At 37.3% G+C, this 27,548-nt stretch overlaps 2 protein-coding genes across 4 annotated transcripts in view; both read right to left on the bottom strand.

Moving 5' to 3' along the window:
• Window positions 1–417: 417 nt before the first annotated feature.
• On the bottom strand, window positions 418–17,500 carry LOC136252224 (zinc finger protein 709-like). 2 transcript variants are annotated; one of them, XM_066044619.1, is made up of 6 exons: window positions 17,357–17,485; window positions 9,969–10,058; window positions 8,609–8,719; window positions 8,158–8,438; window positions 7,870–8,107; window positions 418–2,834 (listed from the first exon to the last, which is right to left on the bottom strand). In XM_066044619.1, the coding sequence occupies exons 1-6, from the start codon at window positions 17,397–17,399 to the stop codon at window positions 634–636; spliced, it is 2,964 nt and encodes a 987-aa protein (XP_065900691.1). In that variant the 5' UTR covers window positions 17,400–17,485; the 3' UTR covers window positions 418–633. The 2 variants fall into 2 exon arrangements, with proteins under 2 accessions (XP_065900691.1, XP_065900690.1); XM_066044618.1 differs by having other exon boundaries at window positions 420–2,834; window positions 17,367–17,500.
• Window positions 17,501–21,659: 4,159 nt separating this feature from the next.
• LOC136252226 (zinc finger protein 878-like) overlaps window positions 21,660–27,548 on the bottom strand; it is a 28,472-nt gene continuing 22,583 nt past the window's right edge. For both annotated transcript variants that reach the window (XM_066044621.1, XM_066044622.1), the window contains 3 exons: window positions 25,175–25,455; window positions 24,890–25,127; window positions 21,660–23,483 (listed from right to left, as the gene is read on the bottom strand). In XM_066044621.1, coding sequence (XP_065900693.1) covers window positions 21,760–23,483; window positions 24,890–25,127; window positions 25,175–25,455 — 2,243 coding nt within the window. In that variant the 3' untranslated portion in view covers window positions 21,660–21,759. The remainder of the gene's footprint in view (window positions 23,484–24,889; window positions 25,128–25,174; window positions 25,456–27,548) is intronic.

Raw genomic sequence — 27,548 nt, 5'->3', positions numbered from 1 at the left:
ACATATTAAACAGTTCTACAAGACTATTTCTTACATAAAATTATGTGATGATATAAACATGCAGCTTAAGCCTGTCACAAATCTGTAAATCTTCGTAAATATCAAGATTTAAAATCTTGTACACAAGTTTTACCCCTAAGGTACAACCAAGAGTTCATGATATAGAAAGAGGTGTGGTCTTTCTATATTATGAACTCCTGGTACAACTAAGTATATTGCCTACAGGTACACATATACACATCTGTGTGTTAAACACTACTATTATAGTTCTTAGCTTAGCTGAAATACATGCAGTACTGCTATGGTCACAACATTTCAGTATATCACTTTCAGGCTTAAAAATGATTATCACCATGTATGTTGTGTGAATACATTTAATGTTTATGACTTTTAGTTAGTATGGACATGGTCCTGCACGTAGCTAGTATCATAATAAAGCTGATTCACCTATATTTACCTCATGCAGCTTAACATATATCTGGTGTATGCTACTACTATCAATGAAGATCATCCATAATACAAGAATATAACAAGACCATTTTTGCTGATTTCCTGTAACAGTTCGTCTGTTGTTAGCATAAATAGAACCATACACTATATTATTGAAGAGTAATAGTAAAGTACAGCAGTGAGTTAATTATTTAGTGCATGTGGACAAGTGAGGGTCTCTGTGCCATTGTGGGTTTCCATATGACTCTTGAGATCATCAGATTTCACAAAAGTTTTACTACAATATTGACAATTGTAGGACTTCTCTTTGATATGAGTAGATTTGTGATATTTAAGACTTTTAGAAGGTTTCAACTTTCTACTGCATAAGTGTTGTTGAGTCTTCAAGTGCCTTTGTAGCAAGTATTTCAATGAAAAAGTTTTTTGGCAGAGTTGACATTGGAAAGGTTTTTCTCCAGTATGAGTTACTAAATGATATTTGAGACCATTAGAAGATGCAAACTTTCTATGACATATCTGACAATTGTATTGCTTCTCTACATTGTGAGCCTTCAAGTGCCTTTGTAGCAAGTAATTAAATGAAAAGGTCTTTTGGCAGAGTTGGCATTGGAAAGAGTTTTCTCTAGAATGAGTTGCTAAATGATATTTAAGACCATTAGAAGATACAAATGCTTTATTACAGAGTTGACAATGGTAACGCTTTTTTCTTGTACAAGTAGATAAATGGCATTTAAGTCTCTCAGATGATTTATATATTTTACCACAATATGGCTTTTCTCCATTGTGAACTCGTAAATGTCTCTTCAGTGAACAGTTATCTATAAATGCTTTCTGACAATACCGACATTGGTAGGGCTTTTCTCCTGCATGAGAAGCTGTGTGATATTTAAGACCATGAGATGATGTAAACTTCCTACTGCAAAGCTGACAACTGTATTGTTTCCCTGAGTGGGTTTTCAAATGTTTTTTTAACAGAGAGTTGAGTGCAAATGCTTTAGGGCAATGTTGACATTGGAATGGTTTGTCACTGGAATGAGTAGCCATATGATATCGAAGATCACTGGATGTAGTGAAAGTTTTACTGCAATGTTCACAACGTTCCAAATTCTCTCCTGTGTGGATTCTTAAATGCTTTATAAGTGAGTAGTTTATTGTATAGGCCTTTTGACAATATTGACATTGGTAGGGCCTCTCTCCTGTATGAACTCTCACATGATATTTGAGACGTGTAGATGATACAAACAATTTGTTGCAATATTGGCATTGGTAAGGCTTTGTTCTTGTATGGATTCTTTCATGTATTTTTAGAGCAGAGATGTTTGTAAAATTTTTCTGGCAGTATTGGCACTGATAATGCTTCTCTCCGGTGTGATGACGGCCGTAAGATGGTGTCAAATCTTTACTGTGTTCTTCCTTCTTTAATGGCTTGTGTTCTGGATGAGTTCTCAAATGAATTCTAAGAGCACTAGACTGTAAAAACACTTCACGACAGTATTGACACTGGTGGCACTTTTCTCTTTGGTGAACCGATAGGTGTTTCTTTAGTACAGAATTTCGTGCACCACTATGTTGGCGTTTGCAAAGCTTCTCTTCCCTATCAGAGCATAAATGACATTTTAGAGTAGAGGATGTTGAAAAAGATTTATTGCAGACACCACAAATATAAGGTTTTTCACCAGTATGCATTCGCAAGTGCATTTTTAATGACCCTTTACGTACAAACACTTTTTGACAGTATTGGCATTGATGGGGCTTCTCTCCAGAGTGAATTCTCTCATGACGTGTAAGGTCAGAAGATGTTATAAATGATTTACCACAATGCTTACAACTATGTGGCTTTTCACCAGTGTGAGTTCGTAAATGTATTGTTAGTCCATAACGGAGTGCAAATGTCTTTTGACAGTATTGACATTGATGAGGCTTTTCTCCTGTATGGATTTTCAAATGACGATGCAGACTGACTTTGTAGTTAAATGATCTACTACAATACTGACACTGAAATTGGTGGGGCTTCTTTCCATTATGACCTTTCGTGTGTGATTGCTGGTCATCACATGTTGAAAACTGACCTTCACAAGAATGGTTTCCATTACAAGTGTGCAAAGGTTCTTGTAGAGCTTCACTATCATCAGTTGGCATTGGTGTCTGTGATGTTGAAGGATTGGAAACTTCTTGACAGCTAGAGTATGTTTGATGGCTAGTTTGTTCATGTCTCCTGATATGCTGTTGAAGGTTGATCAGTGTAGTAAACACTTCTCCACATTTTCCACATTTCAACACTTGTGGATTGGCATCACGACAAGCTTCACTGTACTTCAAGTGAATATCAAAATTATATTTTTCCACAAACTGTTTTTGGCAGTGACCACAAGTGTAGTTGACATCTGCACATGTAGAAATAATACATTAAGTCAAGAAATATACACAAAGTGATATCTGCTAAAGACTATATAGCATAAGGGACCATAAATCGCATGCTTATTATCACTCGTAACAAGGGCTGCCCAGTGGTACTACTGCCTGAGGGTAAGGATAAATATTCTGCAAGCTATAAAAAGCATTTAAAGTTACCGAAAGTCACACAGTAACACATATAAGTTGCACATCTAAAATAATAATTTTCACTGTTTAAAAGTATCAGTTTTGCCCAGCCAAGTGTTTAATGAATGGCTATGGCAGTACTGATTACATAATTTCTATAGTGCTGATAAGTCGCACACAGTTAAATATATAGTCTATGACCACAGCATGACCATGAGTACATAATATTTATATGGGGGTAAATATTATGCACTCTTGGTATAACACATACCCAATATTAAAGTGGGCATGGCTCACACAAGAAACTGGCCTGTCACAAGACTAGGCCGTGTCTCATACAATAACAATTGATTAGTGGGCTTGGCTCCACATAAGGCTTCAGGCATGCATACCTACAGACTGCACTACCGCCAGTAAATGGGTGTGGCTACAAGTATGGCTGCAGACAGCCATCCTGATAAGTGGTAATGACTCACGAAAAGAAGCAGTTTTGTATCGGGACTTGACTATGATGCATTTATATCATCCAACCAATTAATTTGATTACGCATGCTCCAATCTGGCCAGGTCAGACCCAGATAACCTGTAAAGTGGATCAGACCTGGATGACTTAGACAAAATGTGACCTGGTTGATCCGACCTGGTTTCAACGCTGGTGCGTGTGTGTGGTGTGTGTGTGGTGTGTGTGTGGTGTGTGTGGTGTGTGTGTGGTGTGTGTGGTGTGTGTGGTGTGTGTGTGTGTGCGTGTGTGTGTGTGTGTGTGTGTGTGTGTGTGTGTGTGTGTGTGTGTGCGAGTGTGTATGTGCCAACAATGTGCTGGGGTCTTGTATAGGTTAAGTGGCATATCATTCAAGTATATAGAAAGGGTGTGTGTCCATCTCATAAACATATGAGAACAAAAATCAGAATTAGTAATAGGGTTTCATCCCAAAAAAAAATTCACATAAAAACAACAAATTTGAGAAGATATAGCTGACTAGTAAACCACACATAATGGCTTCAATTGTTTTTCAAACAGAATTGCAAAGCCATTATGTGTGGTTCTCACTGATCAGTTCCCATCAATGAACTTTTCATAGCAATCAGAAGCTGTACACAAAATCTGGGGTAGTCACAACAAAGCAGCTATGCTGTAGTCACCACATCCTTTTTCTTCCTAACTCAATGGGAAAAGAAGAAAAATGTAGTCTGGCTTTGTGAGACTAAGAGTTTTAAAGTGGTTTGCTCAAATTTCATTTTCTTAGTAACAAAAAATGTGGCAATGAACAAAAATGAAAATAAAAATTGATAAATTACTAAATATGTACATGGAATTACAATTAACCAAATTATTATATGTGACCAGATCTGCAAAATTAATGGTACAAGTCTAAATTTTCAGTATAAGCCATGGGCGTTACTATTCAGTGGACTGGACTACTGGACTGGAACACTGGACTGGACTACTGGACTGACTTATTTTTGGTTTTTGCACATTCTATGGTTGGATTTACGGAGTCTTGCTAGTAAGAACCCTTTGGGCACCTGCAGCCCACTTCTAAACACTTCTAAACACTGAAGACAAACAGTGGAATATGCGAAAACTGTCTCTTAATAATTTCGCTACTGTTCATTATGCTACTATACAACACTTATTCCTTACCTGGTGTGTAGTAATGCTGCAGGCAGTGCAGGGAATTCCGCCAGTGAATGTGACAGCAATAGTTAACCAGCAATCAACTAGCCAGCAGACAATATCCTTCAAGATATATACTTAGAGCAAGCTTGAGGAGCAAGCTAGTCTCATTAGTCTTGCTCTCACTAGTCTCGCTGTTTCAGTGTAGGGGCTTATCAAATAAAGATTATAAGCGCCCATGCTGAAAAATCTCTAATTGGTAAGCCCCTGCACTGACTAGAGAGGTCTGGCCATACTGGCGAGACTAGCTTGCTCCTCAAGGATATCTCGAAAGATTGTCTACTGGCTAGTTGATCGCTGGTTAACTATTGCTGTCATATTTAGTTCCCTGCACTGCCTGCAGCATTACTACACACCGGGTAAGGAATAAGTGTTGTATAGTGGCATAATGAACAGTAGTGAAATTATTAAGAGACAGTTTTCGCATATTCCACTGTTTGTCTTCAGTGTTTAGAAGTGGGCTGCAGGTACCCAAAGGGTTCTTACTAGCAAGACTCAATAAAACCAACCTCAGAATGTGTAAAAACCAAAAATAAGTCAGTCCAGTAGTCCAGTCCAGTAGTCCAGTCCACTGAATAGTAACCCCCATAAGCCATTGATCGCAACAAGTCAATAATTTGTGTAATTTAAAAAAAATCATAAATTTTTTAAACATTTTGTTCTTTGTGAAGAAAGCAGTGTACAATATAAGGGAAAATTATTGCTCGGACAGAATGGCCGATCAAAAGTAAATTTGATTGGCCATTTCTGAAATTGCATGGCCATAAGATAGAGGTGTACTATCCTGGTGTGTGAAGCACAAGCCTTCTAGGGGGTCTGGGGGCATGCCCCCCTCCCAGGAAATTTTTGAAAAGGGATCACTCTGAGATTGAATCTGAGACCACTCTCAAATACGTATCACTGCACATGCATTTTACAGAGTTTATTAGTAATACATGTACAAAATTTGTGTTGCTGCATACATATTTTACAACAAAAAAAACTATGAATCAATGTATTGTACTGCCAGTTTGTAGACTTAGCTGTGCTAAATGCTTTGCTACAAGTGTGTTAGTCAGCACAAATTGAATTATCAATTAGCTATTGCTAAAGTTTCTCTTGTGAATAGCAATAGATCAAAACTTACTCTCGAACTTTCCGTGTGCAGAACACTTTTATCACCTGACTTTCATTCCACTTTCTCCAGCCAGTGCTTTTCTACAGATTCTAACCACGAAATGGCCATTGTATACTTAATATCATACCTCCACTTCGCAAAAAATTACTTTCTTTTCTTCTCCTGGAAGGCGCCACTCGTGTAGTCAGTGTAGTGATCGCTTCTTCACAACATCGATAGTAACCCACAATCGATAATTGGGATAATACGAGGTGCAGTGCTCTAGCTTACGCATGCGCATCGAGTGATGCTTCGACGGGATAGAGACTTCACGTAGCGATTAAATAGCTTCGGTAAGGAAAGTTAACGATACGACAATAATAATAACTATAATAATACATGTTATAAAGACTAATAATAAAGAATTACAGTTGTAAAACATTTGATCGGCACAAATGGCCGACCAACGGCTACATTGATCGGTCAACAGCATCACTTGGTCGGAAAATGGCCGATGGCCGACCGTTATATTGTACTCTGAGAAAGGGTCCGATGATAAAACCTGTATATCTGCCTATTCAAGGAGAGTTCGAAAATCTTTGTTTCGTTGCAGTAGGCTAAATGATATGTGAGTTATTGGCATTTGTTCACGGCACATTGAAGCAATTGTATGCGATTGATCTTTCTTCACTGATCTGTCCTTGTAGTACGTAGTGAAGAAAGGAAACCCTTACCCAGTAATGGAGTCCCCTATTCATGGCAAACACAATGGAGAAAGTTTAAGAAGTACTTTATTTTCCCAATACTTGTTGTACAAGTCTATCTTTCTGTTGTTGTTACTTTGCAGGACTATAACTCCAAAAGTTGTTGGCATACAAGGCTGAAATTTGGCCAGAACATACACCTGACTACATAGACTATCAATATTAATAATAAAGTTCTATGCCGGGTTTCTGCAGATAAGGTCACATAATGATGCTGTACCAAAAAATTAATGAAGTATTAGTTAAATGTCAACTAGCTCCAGATATAGGCAACCTCATTTTTGTTGGCTAATATATAACAGTGGTACCTACCACATCAAAGGAAAGGTTCATTACAATTCCAAGTCTGAATATGCTCCCCAATAGCAATATTACTGAAAGGTGAAGTGCTCACTTTCTAAAGTTTTCGACTAAATTTTACAATGTTCAAAAAACATTTAACAGCATGAGAAGAGCACCTGGAAAATATGTACAATTTGTGCTATGAAGTTGAAGCCATTATCATATTACAATATTTAGAAATCTGTAGGTGGTAGTGGGAAAAGAAATGGGACACAAAGGAAGACAAAGGTGAGTCCTTGTAGCTAGTAAAAAAGTGCATCTCACACAGAAGTGACATTGAGCAATGCCAATAAGACATGAATTGCTCAATTACGTATCATAGTGCTACTTCTAAAAACCAGACACCAGGCAACTAGTATAATTATGCATGTAGCTAGAATTAATTGACAATATCATTTTTTAAATTTTTGTAACATTGCAATTATGCATACCGAACTATCAACTTAATAGTTATTGTAATTTTGTATTTTGTCATTGGTGAATTATTCTATAATTCTCTAATTACGTTGCTATACATTGCTAAAGAAGCACTATTCAAACAAACCAACATATTATGTACAGAAGAATCTTCTCATGATTTCTGCAAATTCTCTCCACAAACATTCAAGACCACCCTTCATCTTCATGTTCATGTATGTAGGAAACACACCCCTTTCAAGTAAGAGATGTGCTTTTATTATTAGCCTAAGAGGCCCACTACAGTGTCTTGCAATAGCTAAATACCAGAGCCCAATGGAAGTAGTTCACAATTTGTAGGGAGTCGCTACATTCGCATTTCAAACCGGTGAAAAGAAACTGCCTTACTAGGCTGAAGTTTAATACAGGTTTCATTTAGTGTTCAATTCTCCTAGGCTTTTATTACTGAAAGGATTTGCTCACATGGGTGCATACAGACAAAGACATACACACATGTTTTTATGAAAACAACTTCAGTAAACCAGGTGCATGCGCACAGCCAGCATTTGGCCAGCTGCAGGCATGCGCCTGGTCATTATCATTACCGATAATGTGGTCCAATGGTAGTCCCAATAGTTTGACATACTGCTCACCATACCATACTAATAGTTCTGTGCCGGGTAGAATATCCTTAATGGTGTAGCAGTAAATATTACCCTGGTATTGGAATGATAATAAATTCTGTTCTTCTTCACTTCTAGCACAATTGATAAATCTCAACCAACTAGCATGTTCCTCATTCTTTCCATCAATGTAGTATGACTCAGTACCAGTTTTCTTGACCTAGAGATTTATTATATATGTCATTAACTTTAAAGTTAAAAGATTATTACCTCCCAGAAATAACTTGTATCAGTTTCATCAGTTACATCTTCTTTGTGTACCACCTCTCCCTTGTAGGGACCAATCTTAGTCCTTCTGGGTATAAACCCTTTGGCAAACACTCCCTTGCCAGCATTCATAATGGAGGACATCTTCACTGTAACTTGTAGTGGGACTGGTACACTAGTATAGGATTGTGAGTCTTGGTCCAACCCCAAGGATTCATCCAATGGTATTAGAGGACCATGTACTGGACAATCACCATGGTATGATTTACCACAGTCCAGACAAACTGGTAACAGAAAAACCATATTGTACGTGTCATACACCTCATGAGATTACACATTACATAATATACATAGATACTAGATAGCTTACAAAATGATCAGATATTTGAACAAGGTTAATTGTATGCAGTTAACAACTTCACTGAGTTTCTTTACAAACACTAGTTGTACTTACAAATAGCATCATCAATACTGCTGTCATCAGTGTCACCACCAGTGCTCCCACAATGACGAGGTTTTAACGTGGTAGGAATATCTTTCAGTCGAGTCAGTCTTATACTGAAGTCTGCAAATAACACATAAAACACACACATATTCAACTGGCATGGCAAATTTATACACATACTAACACAAAAGAACACAGTATACTGTCTTGCTGTACAAGTGTACAAAGTATACCATCAAAAATTTATACCCGTAAGACCACATAAATTTAAATATTAGTTTCTCATCCTTCAATACTCAAAACAGCAGTGCGGGAGCTAGGGAAAATTTACCAACTTTATAAGGTGCTAGATGGCTGTACTCACCCAATAGTGGTACAAACAGTCCTTAATGCAGTAAGATAAACGGCGATGTAGGCGGGGATAAGAAAACAATTAAATACATGTGCATGACCAAAAACTAAATTATAATTTATTATGGTTTAGATAAGTTTCTCCAATTATGGTGAAGGTGTTTATTTCTTTCAAGCAACCTTTTACTCCATCCACTATTAAATGAGACCAGCAACTACATGAGATTGGCATGTACGTGTATACAATCTAACATTCCTTAGAACCAACTTCATACAGTACTTCAAAGTAGCATTGCTTTCTCCTTTGTGTATTCTACAGCAAAAACATGAACTGAGGTTTAAAAGGAAGACCACAAAACACTTTTCACTTCTGACATTATTAATCTCGTTGTCTATGGGCACAGTACAGAATTGGTTGTGCTAGGAATCCATCTGGTACATACCCGACGTTTATTCAAATTAAATATTTACTTTTTGTTGTTGTAAGGAATCCATCTGATACATACCCGACGTCTATTCAAAATTAATTATTTACTTTTTATTGTTGTAAGGCTACATCCCCAGCAACTTAATGGGATCGGCTGTAATTCAAAACTGTTATATTACATCCACTCTAAAGACATATAGTTATCTCACAGGATCAGCTGTTCACTGCCAACAGGAACAATTACATCAAATTGTATCCACATAACATGGAGACACATCAGAAAGTTACAGCTCCCTTAACTATGTAGATGTCTATCGTTAAACTGTAAGCTTTAAAATAAGCTACTATAAAAACTTTTGTGGGTAACTACATCTTAATTAATGGTGGTGAACCATCACAGAATTATCACCAGTGGCTTTGTTAAGTACAGTACTTGAAGATGCAATTCAGTACATAAACAACTATTTATTCAACTTCTGTAACTTAATTTGACTGAACACTACGTATGCTCCATACAAGTAGAGTTGGAATTATTTCACTTACATAACATGTCATTATCCTGCAAAATATTGCACTAATAACAATAATCACCTTTCAATTTCACAGTTCCAGGAGACCGGTTGATGATATTGTCAATTTTGTTCTGTGTCTTCTTCACTGGATACCACTCCACATGATCATCTACAAACAAATTGTCTAATAGAACACAACGACTATATACCTGATGTAATATTGTACATTACAGAATCCAAAGTGGTAAATGAGCATCACAATGACAGTGCCTATTTGTAGGTGAATTAAATAGGTATGTGTACATTAATTATACCAGAATAATCGGTGCTACAAGGAATCAGAAGTAATTCCGGAATAACTTTAACTATATTTTTTTCTTGCAGCGTCACAGAGAATTCATATGAAGGCACATCCTCAAACACTGCTAGATTGAGATACTCTAATAGAGCAGTGACTTACTCTAATACCGTATAGCAGGTTTTTATTGGGAGGACTTTAATCTCACATTTTGGGCACTTCACAATATTAAAATTCACGACATATTTTATCACATGGAGTTGCGCCTGTAAAACTGTTGTGTTGGAACGTTCAACAACAAACCAGGTGCTTGTTTGTACATAACAGCTTGCTGATTGTTTTGTAACGGCTCAATCAGTAGCTCGTTCCCCTACACTTCAGGCGCCTGCATCAATTCATCGTGGATACAAGCATGGATACAAAGAAACACGGCTGACATAACAAATTTCACTGCTTCCCATCTTGTATACGAACACTTATTACAATAAGTAATAAGTTCACGCAAGGAATTTAATGTCGCGGATTTGTCACCTCGCGAGATTAAGTGTCACATGATTTTATTTTCGCAAGTAATTTGCCCGCGAGAAAAACACGCTATACGGTAATACAGCATAAAAGGGGAGTGGTCATCATGGTCTCGATTGATAGATCAATAATACATAGAATAAAGAATGGGCGTGATCATGTGACCTATCGTGGAGTACTGGTACCTCCATACAGTAGCGTAGTCTAAGTGCCTTAAATAATTTAGTGTGGCGTCTATTATGCTGCTTATAAAGAAAGTGTTGATATGGAAAATAATGCCTCAATATGGTTTTGTTGGATGAAGAAGACAACAAGCAGTCTGACCGAAGATAAAAGAAAAGACAAGGCGCACAGGGTGTACACTCATCAGAACCCCAAAAGGCACATCCCACCAGTGAGTTTGTTGTTGTGGCATAAAATGGTGAGCGTGGGCTGCTTTATTTGGACTCTAAGCTTGCGACTGTGGTCAGGCAGTGAGTGAGACGAAATTTCGAGTTTTAACTATTTAAAAAAAATTCTATATCTAGCCACCAGTAAGCGTTTTCTTGTTTTTAACACTACATTTGATGCCAGATGGACTAATATTATTCCATAAGGGTGATATTCGTCTCATAAGAAGTTTCTACGCTAGTTTTTAAAAGGTGGCAGTGCACGTCATTTTGGGGATTCCTACTTAAACAGTACTACTATACTGTTTGATTATGGATCATAGACACTTGAGTTTCCTTAGCCAAAACAATTCACCCAAAAACCAGCTTCACAACTCCACAGCTCCATCCTGACACCTTAGCAGTATTGGTTAGGTATAACCAAGCCCAAAAGTGCCTTCAGTACGATCCTAAAAGCTTCCAAAAAATTGTTATGGATTTTTTTTTTTAAATAAAAAATGAAATTTTCTGAGAGAATGGTGGTGAACCATCACAGAATTATCACCAGTGGCTTTGTTAAGTGTACAGTACTTGAAGATGCAATTCAGTACATAAACAACTATTTATACAACTTCTGTAACTTGAGGACGGCTTGTTGAAATGCAACCAGACAAAGCTTTACAGCCCGTTCACACTAGCACGCTAGCACGGTTTGGCTTGGCACGGTTCGACAAAATATACAGTGTGAACACCTTTAAACCGAGCCGTGCCGAGCCAGGCCAGGCTCGCTCGATTGAAGCAGGCTGGCACAGCGCAAGCGCCTGAAAAAAGAATTCCAGGGAAGTATGGCTGTTGTCAACTGGAGTCGGGACGAAGTGTTTAAGCTTATAAGCCTCTGGAGTGAAGATGTGATCCAGGATCAGCTGGAAGGCTGTCGGAGGAACAGTCAGGTTTATAAGATCACAGATGGTCTTCATGAAGCCAGGTTTTCTCGCATGTTCGAGCAATGTAGAGAAAAGATAAAGAAACTTAAAGCCGAATACAAGAAGGTGAAAGATAAACGAGACGAGATCGGTCAAGGGCGGTATCCCGAATGGGAATTCTATGACGCATTGGACGATGTTCTTGGACACAAACATTCAACTCAACCACCTGTCGTTGTTGAAAGCATGTCGAGTCCGAGTACTAAAATTGGACTGATGATGAAACGCAGGACATGTCTGGAGCAGGAGGATCTGATGTAGGAAATGTGCCTAGCCCAATATCAAGCAGTAGTTCAACATCTCACAATAGTTCAAATGTTGATGACGTCAGTGAACCTCAACAACTCGATAGTAAGTCAAAGCTGAAGCGAAGTAAGAGTGAAGCCTCTAAAGCCCTGCTTGAAAAGATGGTGAAACTACAAGAAAACAGTGATAAAATGATGTTTATGCTTGAAGAGAAGAGAGCCAATATGGAAGAAAGGCAGATAGAGCTAGATGCACAACTCCGGCGTGAAGAAAGAGATTTTCAATTACAAATCATGCAGATGATGATGAGGCAAAACGTCCCACATCATCCACCACCAGTTCCACCTTATCACTCCTCGTTTGATTATGGTAACATGGAATTTGATCCGGATGCAACTCAAGATGGACTATAGAAGTCAATAGTATGTAACTGAAATAACATTAAATTGTATGAAAATGTTGTGATTATTACATGTCAACAATCAAATCAAAGAATGACAATTATATGTGATACTGTGTTGAAAGTAGTGTACCAGGGTGGATCTGATGTCAGTGTTGCCAGATGATTTGCTCCAAATGTTCATGTGAAAAAATAAATTTGTTCATAAAAAGTTCATAAATCCATAGTCACTTTCCGAAAACTAGCCTACACATTATAAATAGGTGGATCTCTGGGTTAGTAGGGCACTGAAGAGCAAAAAAAAAAAAAAAGGTTACCACCTAAAATTGCCAAAAGTTCATAAAAAGTTCACAGATTACTCCAGGTTCATAAAAAAGTTCATAGATTATTTCAGGTTCACAAACCAGCCAAAAGTTCATAAAAAGTTCATAGATTATTTCAGGTTCACAAACAAGACAAAAAGTTCATAAATCTATGAACTTTATTCACAGCATGGCAACACTGTCTGATGTTCTGAGCTTGTTCTGTGGGAGCATGCCTACTTGCTGCAGCTAATGAAGGTTGGGTATCATCTTCAATACTCTGTAGCCATGAATCATTAAAATGCTCATGATGCACCTCACAGATATTATGGAGCACACAAGCAGCAGCTATAACATTCGGTAAATTCTCAACATGCATTTCATTGCGTTTCAGCAAACGCCGCCATCTTGCCTTTAGCCTTCCAAAAGCAATTTCAGTTACAATCCTTGCCCTGCATACTCTGTAATTGTAATTCTGTTGCTGCTCATTCAATGCTGTGTTATGAGCAAATGGCTTCATCAGCCATTTCTTCAAAGGGTATGCGGAATCTCCAATCATGTATAGTGGTACATCAACACCCGAAATAGACACCGTCACATTAGGCAGAATGTGATTGCATTCTATGTCATTGTAAAGAGCAGAACGTGCAAGAACTCTGGCATCATGCACACTTCCAGGCCACCCCACCAGACCCTGTATTAACATAGAGTACCACCCCTTGCGGTTGTAGTAATCGGTATGTAAATTGCTAGGAGCTGAGATTGGCACATGAGACCCATCAATTGCTCCAAAACACTGTGGCACCGCCCATTTTCTTTTAAACTCATCAACTACCTGACTGAGTTTGTCCCCAGTAGGGAATTGAATGCAGGGCTTCATAAGAACATCCAATATGCATTGGCACGTTTCATGCACTATTTCACATACAGTGGAACGAGCTATGCCAAACAAGTGGGGAATTGTGCGATATTCTGTAGGGGTTGCAAGACACCACAGAGCAACTGCTACTCTTTGTTCAACAGACAGGGGTCTTCTCAAAACAGTGTTGGTCCTCCTCAATGCTGGTGATAGCTTGTTACATATATGTAAAAATGTTTCTTTGCACATACGAAAGTTCTCCAGCCAGTGTAAAGGTTCGCATAACTACACTGTTCCACCACACATCAGACCTGCAAAACAGTACATCAACTTTTGTATTTATGACAACTACAGGAGCTTAATAATTATACAGTTAAGCTACACATGACCTAGTATCTGTACAGACAACATTTAATATATTAATATAACGACAGTCACACAGTACAGTTTAGCATTGATAATAAGTTATCAGCTAGGCCTATATAACTATAATTACCTCGATGAAGATACCCAAAAGCGCCTTTCAATTGGCGGGGGCAAATTCAATGACAGTGCCAGTGTTAGCAGAATTTGCTGCTTCCTTATTCGTCGTCGCAAGCCATCGATTCGCTTTCGTGCTCTCTCCAGTTGATAACATCTTCTTTGTAATGCCGTTTGCCTCGCTTTGAACAGTTTCAAGAACAAAAGCAGGGACAACGCGAACACCCCCTCCATCGATCGGCTACCACTATCTTGAATAGAAGCGCACAAGTAAAATTAATATATCATGCGCTTACTCTAAACCATTCCGTGTCTCGCGCCAGACCGTATAGTGTGAACAGCAACCGATCTCGTGCCGTACCAAACCGGGCCAAAGCAAACCGCGCTAGCGTGCTAGTGTGAATGCAGTGTAAGACAAAGACTCTAACATTTTAAGAAACCTGGGATGCATATATTGCAGTAAAAAAGTTTTAGCATTTTAAAATGTATTTTTGTACAGAAGCCAATGGGAATTTTGAGTTGTGGTTAGTAAGATATCACACTCTGAAGGAAACAATTACTACTAATGGAATATTGTGGTTTGTCAAGGTGGCAGCTAAAGGATAGCCCAAGAGTTAATCTTAAGAAGCCAATAAGTAACCACAAACAGATAGGTGGCTTCCATGAATAAATTAGTGGCACAAAAGGAATAACATAACAAGCTTTCTCAAAAGACTGCTAATGTGTTTATAACCAAGTACAAGTACAAGTGGTAAGCCACAAATCCACGTGTGTCTTGCACTAGCAGTGATTCTCCATGGCATTTGTACGTCTTTGTCAACTAGCAGGCACCTATTGTTATCAACTTATATTGTACATGATAGATAGGCCCTATCAGAGCAAACACAACATGATAGGCAACCAAAATTTTGACTGACAGCAGGTACAAATTTCTTCACAGCACTATGGATTGATTTTTTTGGAGCGTTGTCATGGATCACAAATATGATTCTGCAAAGTGGACAGATTGCTTTTATCAAGAGTTCATAATATTATGAACTCTTGCTTTTATACCATGTTCATAATCCATAGAGATTAGAGCTGAACAATACTGCCAAGTATCACAATCAATACTAAAGCCACTATTCACAATACTCCACACGATACTTACATATAGCTGATCATAGCTGGAGCTATACAGTGTATTGTTCAGCATTCCTGTAGGAAGTCTTTAAAGGTATTACCACTATCTGTAGTAACAGTTATTGTAACACATGCTTTGAGGTTTTACAGTATGGTGTTCACCTCTCTGCAGGGGTTACTTATCGTTAACCAGGTGGGTGAGCTTAATCAGATACAAGGATTCTTAGCCTAACCTGCATAACAAATGGTGTTTAAAGACAGTAAAGATACAGGCATTATATCACGACAGTTGATAATGGAATATCAGGACATCAATACTTTAAAATGTCGTGACATCACCAAAACAATAACATCACTCAGCCCTAATAGAGATGGTAAGAATGATGGAACTAGCTGGCATGTTATTTCAGAAGAATGGTATTGATTAAACGCCCTTCTATCTTGGGATAGGATGGGAGACTAGATTCTTTGTTCACTCACAATGACACGGTGAAGCAAACAACAATATTTTTCCCATGGAAAAACATTGTGCTACTTCTAAAAACCAGGCGCCATGCAGCTAGCTAACTCATCTGGAATTAACTATAGACAGTATATGCTACTATGCATTAACCAACTATATATTACTATTAATATTTTTACAATAGGGTTAGTTTTGGGTTGTGCAATAACATTATTAGCTAATTCTCGTATTTCATAATTCATGAAATATTCGTAATTCGTTCAATTACGTTGCTATGCACTGCTAAGGAAGCGTTTGGTAAACAAACCGCTTTTACCAACATATTACGCACAGAAGTATCTTCTAAACTGTTTTATAGTGTGACTAACGTGTTTTTTCCCACAAATTCTCTCAACAAAGCCTCAAAGCTGCCCTTAATTTTCAATCGCGTACGTAAAGGATACGCCCCTTTTCAACTCGAAGCGATAGGCTATTCCTGATAGTGTACGAGGCCTGCACCATTGTTTTTCAGTTGCTAAATGCCTGAAAACCTCAAGGGGAAGGTAGTCTGAGGAAAGTCGCCACACCCGTATTTCAGTCCACCGAAAAGAAACCACCTCAGAGCAAAGTTTACCTGTGCAGAAGTTTAATATAGACTTCATTTCCCTTTTACTTCTTACGTAAAAGCTGCTTTTACCATTATTTAATTTTTGCTCATGTGGGTGCGTACGGACAAACATAGATAGGTAGATAGGTAAATGGGTACACACACACACACACTTTTACGAAAACAATTTCAGTAAACCAGGCGCACACCCTCAGTCGGCCTTCGGCCGGCTGTGGGCGCGCGCCTGGTTTAAAAACATCCAATATTATGTGCATGGGTTATCAGGTAGCCATCACCTTAAACAAAAAGACCTATCACATACTTTATACAGTTTACATTTCAGGTAGGTAACAGTTTTCAGTTTTCTACAAAAGGCCAAGGGTCCAAAACTCATAATCTCATACAGTATGTTTTACAATTTCATTCAGCTTCACAATCATGTAACATTAGCCATACAATATCCGTAAATCTTTGAATACCACTGAACACTGTCCATCTTTCAACAGAGGAGTTTGTCTTAAGGCTTACACAGTACATGTGAAACTAGTATAAGAATTGCCTGGCATTGTAAACAATTTCTTTGAGGAAGCCACTGAAAATTGATTATAAAAATTAATGATTGCAGCTTCTTCTTTTTTTAATTTATTACTCAACATCAATCATGTCAATAACACTTTAACGTCTTTACTGAATTTGAATAGTTCAAGATGTACAAGAGTTTCGGATCACCTAAGAAAGCGTTTTAGTAAAGCAACATTATTCCCTATCCACCCTGAGCCAATTGTCAAACCTGTCATTGTCGTCTGCTAGATACAATGTTAATTATACAACACACTTCCGTCTACCTTCATGTTCCTGCCCTGGTTCCTCTCGTCCATTTCTACACAACAGCGTTGCGGTACACAAGGCAGTACACGAGGTGGTACACTCCATTCCTAGATTTTTTATGCATTCACACCGGCGTGGCGGCTCACGCGAGCTCCACTTTAATCGAATTGAGATGCTGACACAGCAGCACAGATCTACGAGCATCGATCAGACTACATACACAGAAGGTTCACCAAGTTATCGTTCTAGGTGATGGTATAAAAGTCGGTAAAACCAGTTCAGACGTGTAGCATTTACTAGTATAGAGTTCATATTTCTAAATTACAATTATTACATCTAAAGAAAGGGTACACAAAAAAGGCTTATAGCCTGTACAAGGCGGTCCCCAAAACACATACACAGCACAAAACCAATACAGAAACATTGACTTAAAAAATTGACTATCTACAATTAAACAAAAACAAAAACAACTATACAAAAAGTAATACTAAGTGAGAGACATCAGTTAAACAAGTAACATCGGAGCCGTGATCTAAATAAGTGTGATGGTAAGGACAAAATTTCATATGGGATTGAGTTTCAAACAAATGGTGTGTTCACGTAGAAGGAATATCTAAATGCATCTCGAAATGCATTCATGGAAGAAGCCGATCGAGTCGAGTCTGCAAAGTCAGTGGATGAGATCATGTAGAGTTATTGTTAAGATTAAAGTGGTGACAGGAATTGATTGGAGTTTGTTTATGCATAATGGAGTGCACCATAATGACACTCTGGTATTGTTGTCGCGATGCCAGCGTAGGCCACTTCAGTTCCTTCAAGCAGTCATCAGTGTTCTTACTCCACCTGTACAAAGTGGAGTCATATTTACTCTTAATCCATCGAGCAGCTCTACGCTGAACAGACTCTAACAAGTTGATATTCTTGGTGGTATGGGGGGACCACACAGTGCAGCCATATTAATAGCGAGTATCGATCTATAGGAGCTATGTACAAAGCATAAGAATGCTTTAATGCAATTTACATATTAACTAATTTAACTAAGTAACATAGTTTGAAATATCCTGCTAATATGCTAGCATTCTAGCCTACTATGCTCTTTATTATGTCAGCATATTTGACATGAGCCTAGACACACACGTGTGCTTCATTAAATGTCTACTATTATATCTGCAGGTCTAGGAGCCTCCCTTGGTTCCCTATTTTTTTCTATGATCCCTAATCAAACCTAATACTTGATACACATGCTATAATAGTAATAATGCATATTTATTTAACTAACTGGATCTGCAAAAAGAGGTCCTATAGCCATTCCAATTGCATTATTTAACCTGGAACCCATAACTGGACTTGACCGACTTATTAATTAGGCGTAGGCAGATCTGAACTCTCCCCAGCCCTTTTATTTTGCCACTTGGACTTACAGCCGACTATATTGACACCAAAACAAACTGGAAATCATTCACACTACAGCCAAGCCAATGGGCAAATAGAAGGCAACAGTTATAAATGCATTTTACAGTTATAAACTGTATACTGTGAAGAAACTGAGGCAAATAAGTTTGAAGTTTATACCAAGATCGAGATACTCTAATAGAGCAGTCACTAGGCTAATGGAACAGTCAAAATTCTAATGTCATCAATGTTATTAACAGTTTTTGTGAATTATAAAAATGCTACCTTATTTTAATTTAGTTAATACATGCACTTTACCATCAAACAGTTAGGGTTTATTTTAGATAGGCTAACTAATTTTTACATGCTTTACAATTGCTAAGTAATTAACTATCAAAAATGCTCTCAAATTCAAACCTAAGGTCTAATCTTTACAATTTCCTCAGAAGACATCCAACTAGAATCTTAGAATGTATATGCAAGTCATTCATTCAATCAGTATACCAAACCAAAGATATGCAAATGAATACAACTTGTGTACTATATAAAGTTCAATTCTTCTCCTCTTAGTGGAATAAACACTGTATTATCCTAGCCCCCTCCCCAAAACAGTGCCTCCTAGATTCGCCTATAGTATGTAATTTTGGTCACATTAATATTATCTCCATAACATGAATTATACTTTATAGAACATGCATGACACTGAGTTATTTGCAATGATCAATCAAATTACACTTTTATGCTTTTTGCATATCAAGTCACATATTTAGCTAAACACATTAAAGCAGTTCCACTATGTGACTGTTTTATTAGAGTTTTGTACCATACAACTGACCATGAGTGTGTCAATTGATTAAAATTTACCATGTCTATGTGTATTGATCAATGTACATTTAGTTGCGTTCTCCCTTAAAATAAATGGCACCTCCCAAAATTCTGCCATGAAAAAAACACCAACAGTGATAAAAATTTGGGCATAAAAGATAAAAAGTGAAACATAAGGTTAGCAATGATGCAAAACAATAATATCATGTGTATCACCAGAGTATAGGACTCTTGGTACTACATACCATTAAACACATTTTATATAATGTTTATATTTTAGAGGTAATGTATAATAAATCCTTTTGTTGGTTGCAAATTTTCTTCCCAACAAAAAAAATCTGGTCAAATTTGGGGAGTTGGTAGGACATAATATAAACTTCGCACACCTTGTCAGTTAAAAATCAAACACTTAGTCACTCACTGTATGGTTGAAATGCTGAGCTGAGAAAATAGTTACAAGTCTAATAAACATTGTATGTCAGGGCCAGCTTTAGCATCCTCGAGGCCCTATATATGCAAATGAAATCTGGAGCCCCCCTCCTTAATTGGCAGAAGACAAATATACATGCCAGTATATGGCTTCTAGAAGATTTTTTCTAGCAAGGGTTTGTAAAGAGCTGAGTCATAATTAGGTAAAGTACTTATATATTAGTAGAGCGGCATAGCACAATAGTTGTGCAATTTTTGATACAATTATGAAACTTTGCATAAAAGTTGTACAGTAGGACCTCCATTATCCAAACACCTGTGTGCCAGCTGAATCTCAAGTGTTCAGATAAGTGAATTTGTTCGGATAAATGAAGCCCATTGATTTATTATACAGAGCTCTGATGAACTACTCTAATAGAACACACACCTATTGACAAAATACCCTAATAGAACAGTCATCGCTACTGTTCGGATAATCGAGGTCCTACTGTACTACTTGTGACATAATTTTTTGGATATAGAGCCATGGCATATTTGACCATCGGTGACCTAAACAGCCATTTTTGGATTGAAAATTCATTGTTTTTGTCTTTATCTCCCTGAGGCATCACTTTGCACAGTTTCAAATTAAAAGTGCCGTTAAAATGAACTACTTAAAATGAACTACTCGGCTTTTATTTTAAGTCCCAAGTTATGATCATTTATATTAACCATGAAATTCTATGAATTACTTGCCCATTAGTAATTTACACTCCAAGGGCAAAGAATTTCATGACTTACAAAAATGATCATAACTTTAATTTGTAGTGGAATGAGATAAAAATTTCAAACAAAAGTCATATAGTTCTTTGATCAACACCTTTAATTTGATACTATGTTTTAGCAGTGTAAAATAATGCCTCAGGGAGAAAGACAAAAATGATTAATTTTCAGTGAAAAACGGCTCTAAAGGTCACATCTGTGATGGCTCTATATCAAAAACCATATATGTCATGAGGCGCACAATTTGTGTGGAAAGTTTCATAATTGTATCACAAAGTGCATGAAATGCCCATTTTTTGGTGTTATGCCACTCAAAGGAAGTGTGAATGTAATTGGCTCTATGAATAGCATTTTAACACATAAATTGATAGTCAACCTAGAGGCCCCTTTTGCCCTGAGGCCCTAGGCAAGCTGCCTATTATTAAGGCTGGCTCTGTTATATGTACATATGGTGTACTTATCAGACTATGACATAGAACACAGCATATTATGGGACAAATGTATAGTGGTATACAGTTAGTGCATCCTAAGTGTTCACAAGACATTAAATCCTTTTTAACAGTATATATTTTTACTAATATGGTGATTGCATAATTTATTCAGCAAAAAAGACCAGGGAACCAGAAACATATAATGACCTAATTAGGACAAAACATAGAACTTTTAATGACCTAATTAGGACAAAACAACCATGCAGTACATAACTTTATTTATTAAGACTTTACAGCACAAGTGCTGAAGGTCTGTATAGGTCCTACAGCTTGAAGTTGTTTCATCTGATTGACAGTAGAAGCAAAGCTAATTTGTTCCAAAGTATATATGTGTACCATACTGCTCCTCAATTGAGTCCTACACACAGCAATAAATAAACACATTCCCCTGCTCCCTTGTATATAAGACTGTATACTTAACTGAGAAGTTATAACAGATTATTTACAAAACAGTTTAAAAGCCGTACATTATGCAGCAGTAGTAGTAGTAGCATATGCAATAGTGATTTACTTATTTTGTACATGTGGACGTGTGTGTGACTGTTTCATGATGCCTCTTCATGTGTCTCTTGAGATGGTCAGGCCTTGCATAAGCTTTACTACAGTATCGACAATTGTAGGGTTTTTCTCCAGTATGAGTTGCTAAATGATATTTGAGACCTGAAGATAATGTAAAAGCTTTACTACAATATTGACAGTGGTATGGCTTTTCTCCACTGTGCACTTTCAAATGTTTCTGTAATACAAAGTTTGCTACAAACGTTTTCTGACAATGATGACATTGGTAGGGTTTTTCTCCTGTATGAGAGGCTGTGTGATATTTAAGACCATGACATGATGCAAACTTCCTACTGCAATACTGACAACTGTAGTGTTTCTCCAAGACATACATGTGAGCTTTCAAATGTCTTTTAAGTAAGCAGTTGAGTGAAAAGGCTTTTTGGCAAAGTTGACATTGGAAGGGTTTCTCACTGGAATGGCTAGTCATGTGATGTTGAAGACTAGTGGATGTTTTGAATGTTTTACTACAATGCTGACAATCGTAATATTTCAAATTCTCTCCTGTGTGAGTTTTCAAATGATTTGTAAGTACACAGTTTATTGTAAAAGACTTCTGGCAATACTGACACTGGTAAGGCCTCTCTCCCGTATGAATTCTCATGTGATATTTGAGGCGTGTAGGTGATGCAAACGATTTGCTACAATCTCCACATTGGTAGGGTTTCCCTGTATGATTTCTTCTTTCATGTATTCTTAGTGCAGAGCTTGCTATAAATGTTTTCTGGCAGTGCTGGCATTGATGAGGCTTCTCTCCAGTGTGAGTTCTCACATGGTATTGAAGACCTGAAGATGATTTGAATTCCTTGCTACAACGCTCGCACTTGAAAGAGTTGTGTTCTATGTGGGTTCTCAAATGAATTTTAAGAGCACTAAATTGTACGAATGATTTACTACAATGTTCACAACTGTAAGGCTTTTCACCAGTATGCTTTCGTAAGTGCTTTTTCAATGTCTCTTTATCTGTAAATGCTTTTTGACAATATTGACATTGATGGGGCTTCTCTCCAGAATGAGTTCTTACATGACGTTTGAGACCAGAAGATGTTGTAAAAGATTTACTACAAAGTTTACAAATATATGGCTTCTCACCAGTATGAATTCGTAAATGTCTTTTCAGTGAACCAATGAATGGAAATGCCTTTTGACAGTAATGACACTGATGAGGCTTTTCTCCTGTATGAATTAACAAATGACAACTCAGCTTGCTTCTTTCTCTAAATGATTTACTACAATACTGACACTGCAACTGGTGAGGCTTCTTTCTGGCATGATCTCTCGTGTGTGATTGCCGGTCATCACATGTTAAAAACTGTCCTTCACAATGATGGTTTTCATTAAGAGTGTAAATGTGTTCTTGTAGAACTTCATTTTGTGTAAAACTTTTGCAACAGAATTCACTTGGGAAGTGTTCACTATCACTACCTGGCAATGGTGTCTGTGATGTTGAAGGATTGGAAACTTCTTGACAGCTAGAGTATGTTTGATGGCTAGTTTGTTCATGTCTCCTGATATGTTGTTGAAGGTTGATCAGTGTAGTAAAAATTTCTCCACATTTTCCACACTTGAACACTTGTGGATTAGCATCACGACAAGCTTGACTATACCTCAAGTGAATATCAAAATTGTATTTTTCCACAAACTGTTTTTGGCAGTGAGCACAAGTGTAGTTGGCATCTGCACATGTAGAAATACTAAATGAAGTCCATACAATACTTTATGAAATAGAAATACACACATAAATGATATCTGTTTAAAAAACTTGATGCAGCATTTATGTATTAATGTACACAAACTGGGGCAGACAACAATACCTCATACATAGTAGGTCGAGTATACAGTGGATCCTCACTTATCCAAATCTCAGTTATTCCAACACCTCAAATATTTGAATGCCAAAAGTGACTGTTCTATTAGAGTAATTGAACAGAGTTCTGTATAATACACTATTGTGCCTTCTGCACTTGGATGGTGCTACAATTCATAAAGGTCTAAACATCATTTTGAGCATTCAGTGTTGAATAGTCTCCACACTGATTTTTGGAAATAAGGTAATAAATGCCGCAGCATTTAACCAATCAAATACAGTAAATCAATGGGCTTCACTTTTTTGAATACTTCTAGGAACAAAGGTGTTCGAATACCCGAGGATCTATTGTACAATACACACATGCCCCATAGCCAGGTGAAGGCTAGCTGCACCTCAGTGATAGATCTAGAAATTTTCAGAAGGGATTCAGCAGGTAGATATTATGATTTATCTTGGAGAGAATTAGTGTTAGTTACTCACCCACATGAGAAAACGATTTTATGTTAAAAGCAGCCAGTGTGTGAGAAATGAAGGCAAGATTTAACTCTAGGGTGCATTTACATGACAATTTGCCCATTTCCATTTTCCATTTCTACTTTCCATTTCCAGTTTCCACTGTTTTCAATCGTCCCATCAGCACAACATAGGGAATGCTTATAACCAGAGTGTTTTACATCAGAGAATGCTGACTACAGGCAGTGTTATAGGTCACTTGTGTCCATACAAAGTATAAATATGTCCAGACAAGTTTGAATTTGTCAGGACATTTTGTCCTGGCACTTATATTAAGAATTCTTATCAGGAGCACTGCCTTAAGCTGTCAGTAAAAAGAAATGGTACACAAAGGAGGACAAAGATAAGTACATGATGTGTGCATTGTGCGTACACTTGCATTTCAAATATAAAATGTAGAGATATTTGCTTCTTATTGTTTTACAGTAATTGGACATTATGCACTGCTCTGATCCAGCTTGTTCCTGTACTTTTTATTTGGTGCTACATTATCCCTACTCTAGTCCTAATCTTACTGATACTTGTAGAAAAAAGTAGTGAAACAAGGGAGGTCGCCTACATATGAAGATATATATATATAGTAGTGGACATTTAATCTGTGATAGGTATAGACTGAAATAGGGATTAAATATCACCACTATACCTTCAAGTCTAGGGAACCTCCCTTGTTTCACTACTTTTTATTTCTATGATCCCTAATTGAACTAAATATTTGTATACAAACTCATTATAAACAAACACACCATATACTCATCATTACCGATAATGTGGTCCACTGGTAGTTCCAATAGTTTGACATACTGTTCACCATACCATACTAATAGTTCTGTGTCTGGTAGAATATCCTTAATGGTGTAGCAGTAAATATTACCCTGGTATTGGAATGATAATAAATTCTGTTCTTCTTCACTTCTAGCACAATTGATAAATCTCAACCAACTAGCATGTTCCTCATTCTTGGCATCAATGTAGTATGACTCAGTACCAGTTTTCTTGATCTAGAGAGTGAATTAAATATCATTGTATCACATGATAACAATGTTACCTCCCAGAAATAACTTGTATCAGTTTCATCAGTTACATCTTCTTTCTGTACCACTTCTCCCTTGTAAGGACCAATCCTAGTCCTTCTGGGTATAAACTCTTTGGCAAACACTCCCTTGCCAGCATTCATAATGGAGGACATCTTCACTGTAACTTGCAGTGGGACTGGTACACTGGTATAGGATTGTGAGTCTTGGTCCCACCCCTGGGATTCATCCAATGGTATTAGAGGACCATGTACTGGACAGTCACCATGGTATGATTTACCACAGTCCAGACAAACTGGAGAAAGAAAAGAAATATTGTATCTATATATTAAATAATAGTTATGTACTGCAGGGATGTGCCCAGGTTTTGAAGTGTGGTGGTTGGTAGCTGAGGGACTTTCTTCTGTGCACAAAGCGCACTCAGCATGCATTAGCATGCTCTAGTAGCTAGGGGGGCCTGGGGGCATGCCCCCTCAGGAAAAATTTTAAGAACAGCTGTCAAAAGACTGGGTCTGGAAGCAATTTTAATCAAATATTGTAGTGTAAAAGAGACAATATTGTCTACATCAATCTTTATTCTTAAGGGAAACAAACTGATAATAAATTATTATTATAATGTATAGAACTGTTTTACTAATACTGTACAAAATAAAACTTTCAAACCATAATACTTTTAAGTAGCTATAATTGTAATCGTCTGTTTTTTTTTTCTCGCCCAGAGTTCTACTGCTTCTTGTATCATTATGGGATACTCCTGAGGTGATGATGATCCTTCAACAGCAATTCTTAGTAACGAATCAAGGGTACCTTCATTCAAGCGATTTCTAATCCTTGTTTTTATTAATTTTAATTGAGAAAAAGTCCTCTCCACATCTGCGGTATGTATAGGAACCACACGACATATTTCTGCAAAAGTACCCATGTTAGGATATATACAAGAAATTGTTTTGTTACTGCAGAGTTCCCTGATGACGTCCTTGTGCCGTAGTTTTAGATAATTGTCATGCATGTATTGCCTAAAAGAACTCCACTCCTCTAGACACTAATCTGGGCTGCCACATACAGACACATCATTATCTCCCTGGTAATGTTCTGCTAAATTCTTGATGTGAGCATTGCCATATTGCATGAAAATTTCTTGTTCTCCTGATGAATCATTTTCATCATTCGAAACTCTGGGAACCTTTTTTGGATCAAATATATCAAAAGCAGTAAGTATGGACTTATCTTCAAATCTTTTTTTAAGGTTATCAATTAAACTTGTTAAAAAGGGTTTTCTAATACTCTCCAAAAAATATTTTTCCCCTAAATTAGTTGGTTTTGTAACAGTGATAATAGCTTGTTCAAGCTTCCTTAAGTAGCTTTGTAATGTGGCAAAATTTGAACCATCACTGGTAATCAGTTGCTGCAATGATGAAATAGTTGATGATAACATTGTTGGGATTACACTATAGTCCACAGCCTCTATTTGGAAACATTTTGATAAATGTGTAATATGAGGTAAAACATCGCACAGTAGAAGCATGGTGCAAACAAACCTGTATTCCAAAATTAGTCGACTTAAACCAATGGCCTTAGCTTCAGACCTCTCAGTACCTTCCCGCTCTAAACTTAGCACAATAGAAACAAAACAATCCTTTATCCTGTGCACACTGCGTTCAATACTGAGCCATCTTGTGGCACAAGGTTCTAAGATTTTGCTCTGTTTGTCTTGAAGAAGGCTTTGTACCTCTTTCAATCCAGCGGTACGAACTGCACTGTTAGTAAAAAAGTCAAACAATTGACGTATAATAGTGTTGAATTTCTTAACATGGAACAGCATCACCAGCTTGTGATGATGCCAGGTTCAGCCTGTGAGCTGCACAATGTACTCCAATGGCCGATGGTCTGATTCTTTTCAGTTGTGCAACTACACCATTCCTACACCCCATCATAGTTGATGCACCATCTGTTCCTATACCTCGGACTTTTTTCATGTCAAGTTTGATATCTGTTAAGTACTTGTGAATATGAGTTGTAATTGTATCTGCATTCAAGCTGACAGCTCTAGGCAAATCACCTTCATCTTCAGCAGATTCACATGGTCCGAGGGCATCAATAACCTTCAAAAAATGGGACTTTAACTCACCGGTATCCTTTTCAATATACCGACAATGAATTACAAGCTGTTCAGTAACTGTACAATCTGTGCTTTCATCAAACATTATTGTAATGTGATCAGAATTGTTTACACAGCTCAAAATTTTATTTTCTATTACCTCAGAAAGAATTGATACCATTTCCTGAATGGATTTGCGACTGGTGTAAGTAGCATTTTTAGCTACTCGAATATTCATTTTCACATGGAGGCCGAGATATTCTAAAAAATCCAACAACGGTTCAAAATTG

The sequence above is a fragment of the Dysidea avara genome, chromosome 4, assembly GCF_963678975.1.
Source record: "Dysidea avara chromosome 4, odDysAvar1.4, whole genome shotgun sequence".
NCBI classification, from domain to species: domain Eukaryota; kingdom Metazoa; phylum Porifera; class Demospongiae; order Dictyoceratida; family Dysideidae; genus Dysidea; species Dysidea avara.
The sequence above is the reverse complement of the archived record's forward strand: the minus strand, read 5'-3'. Positions and strand labels throughout refer to the sequence as shown.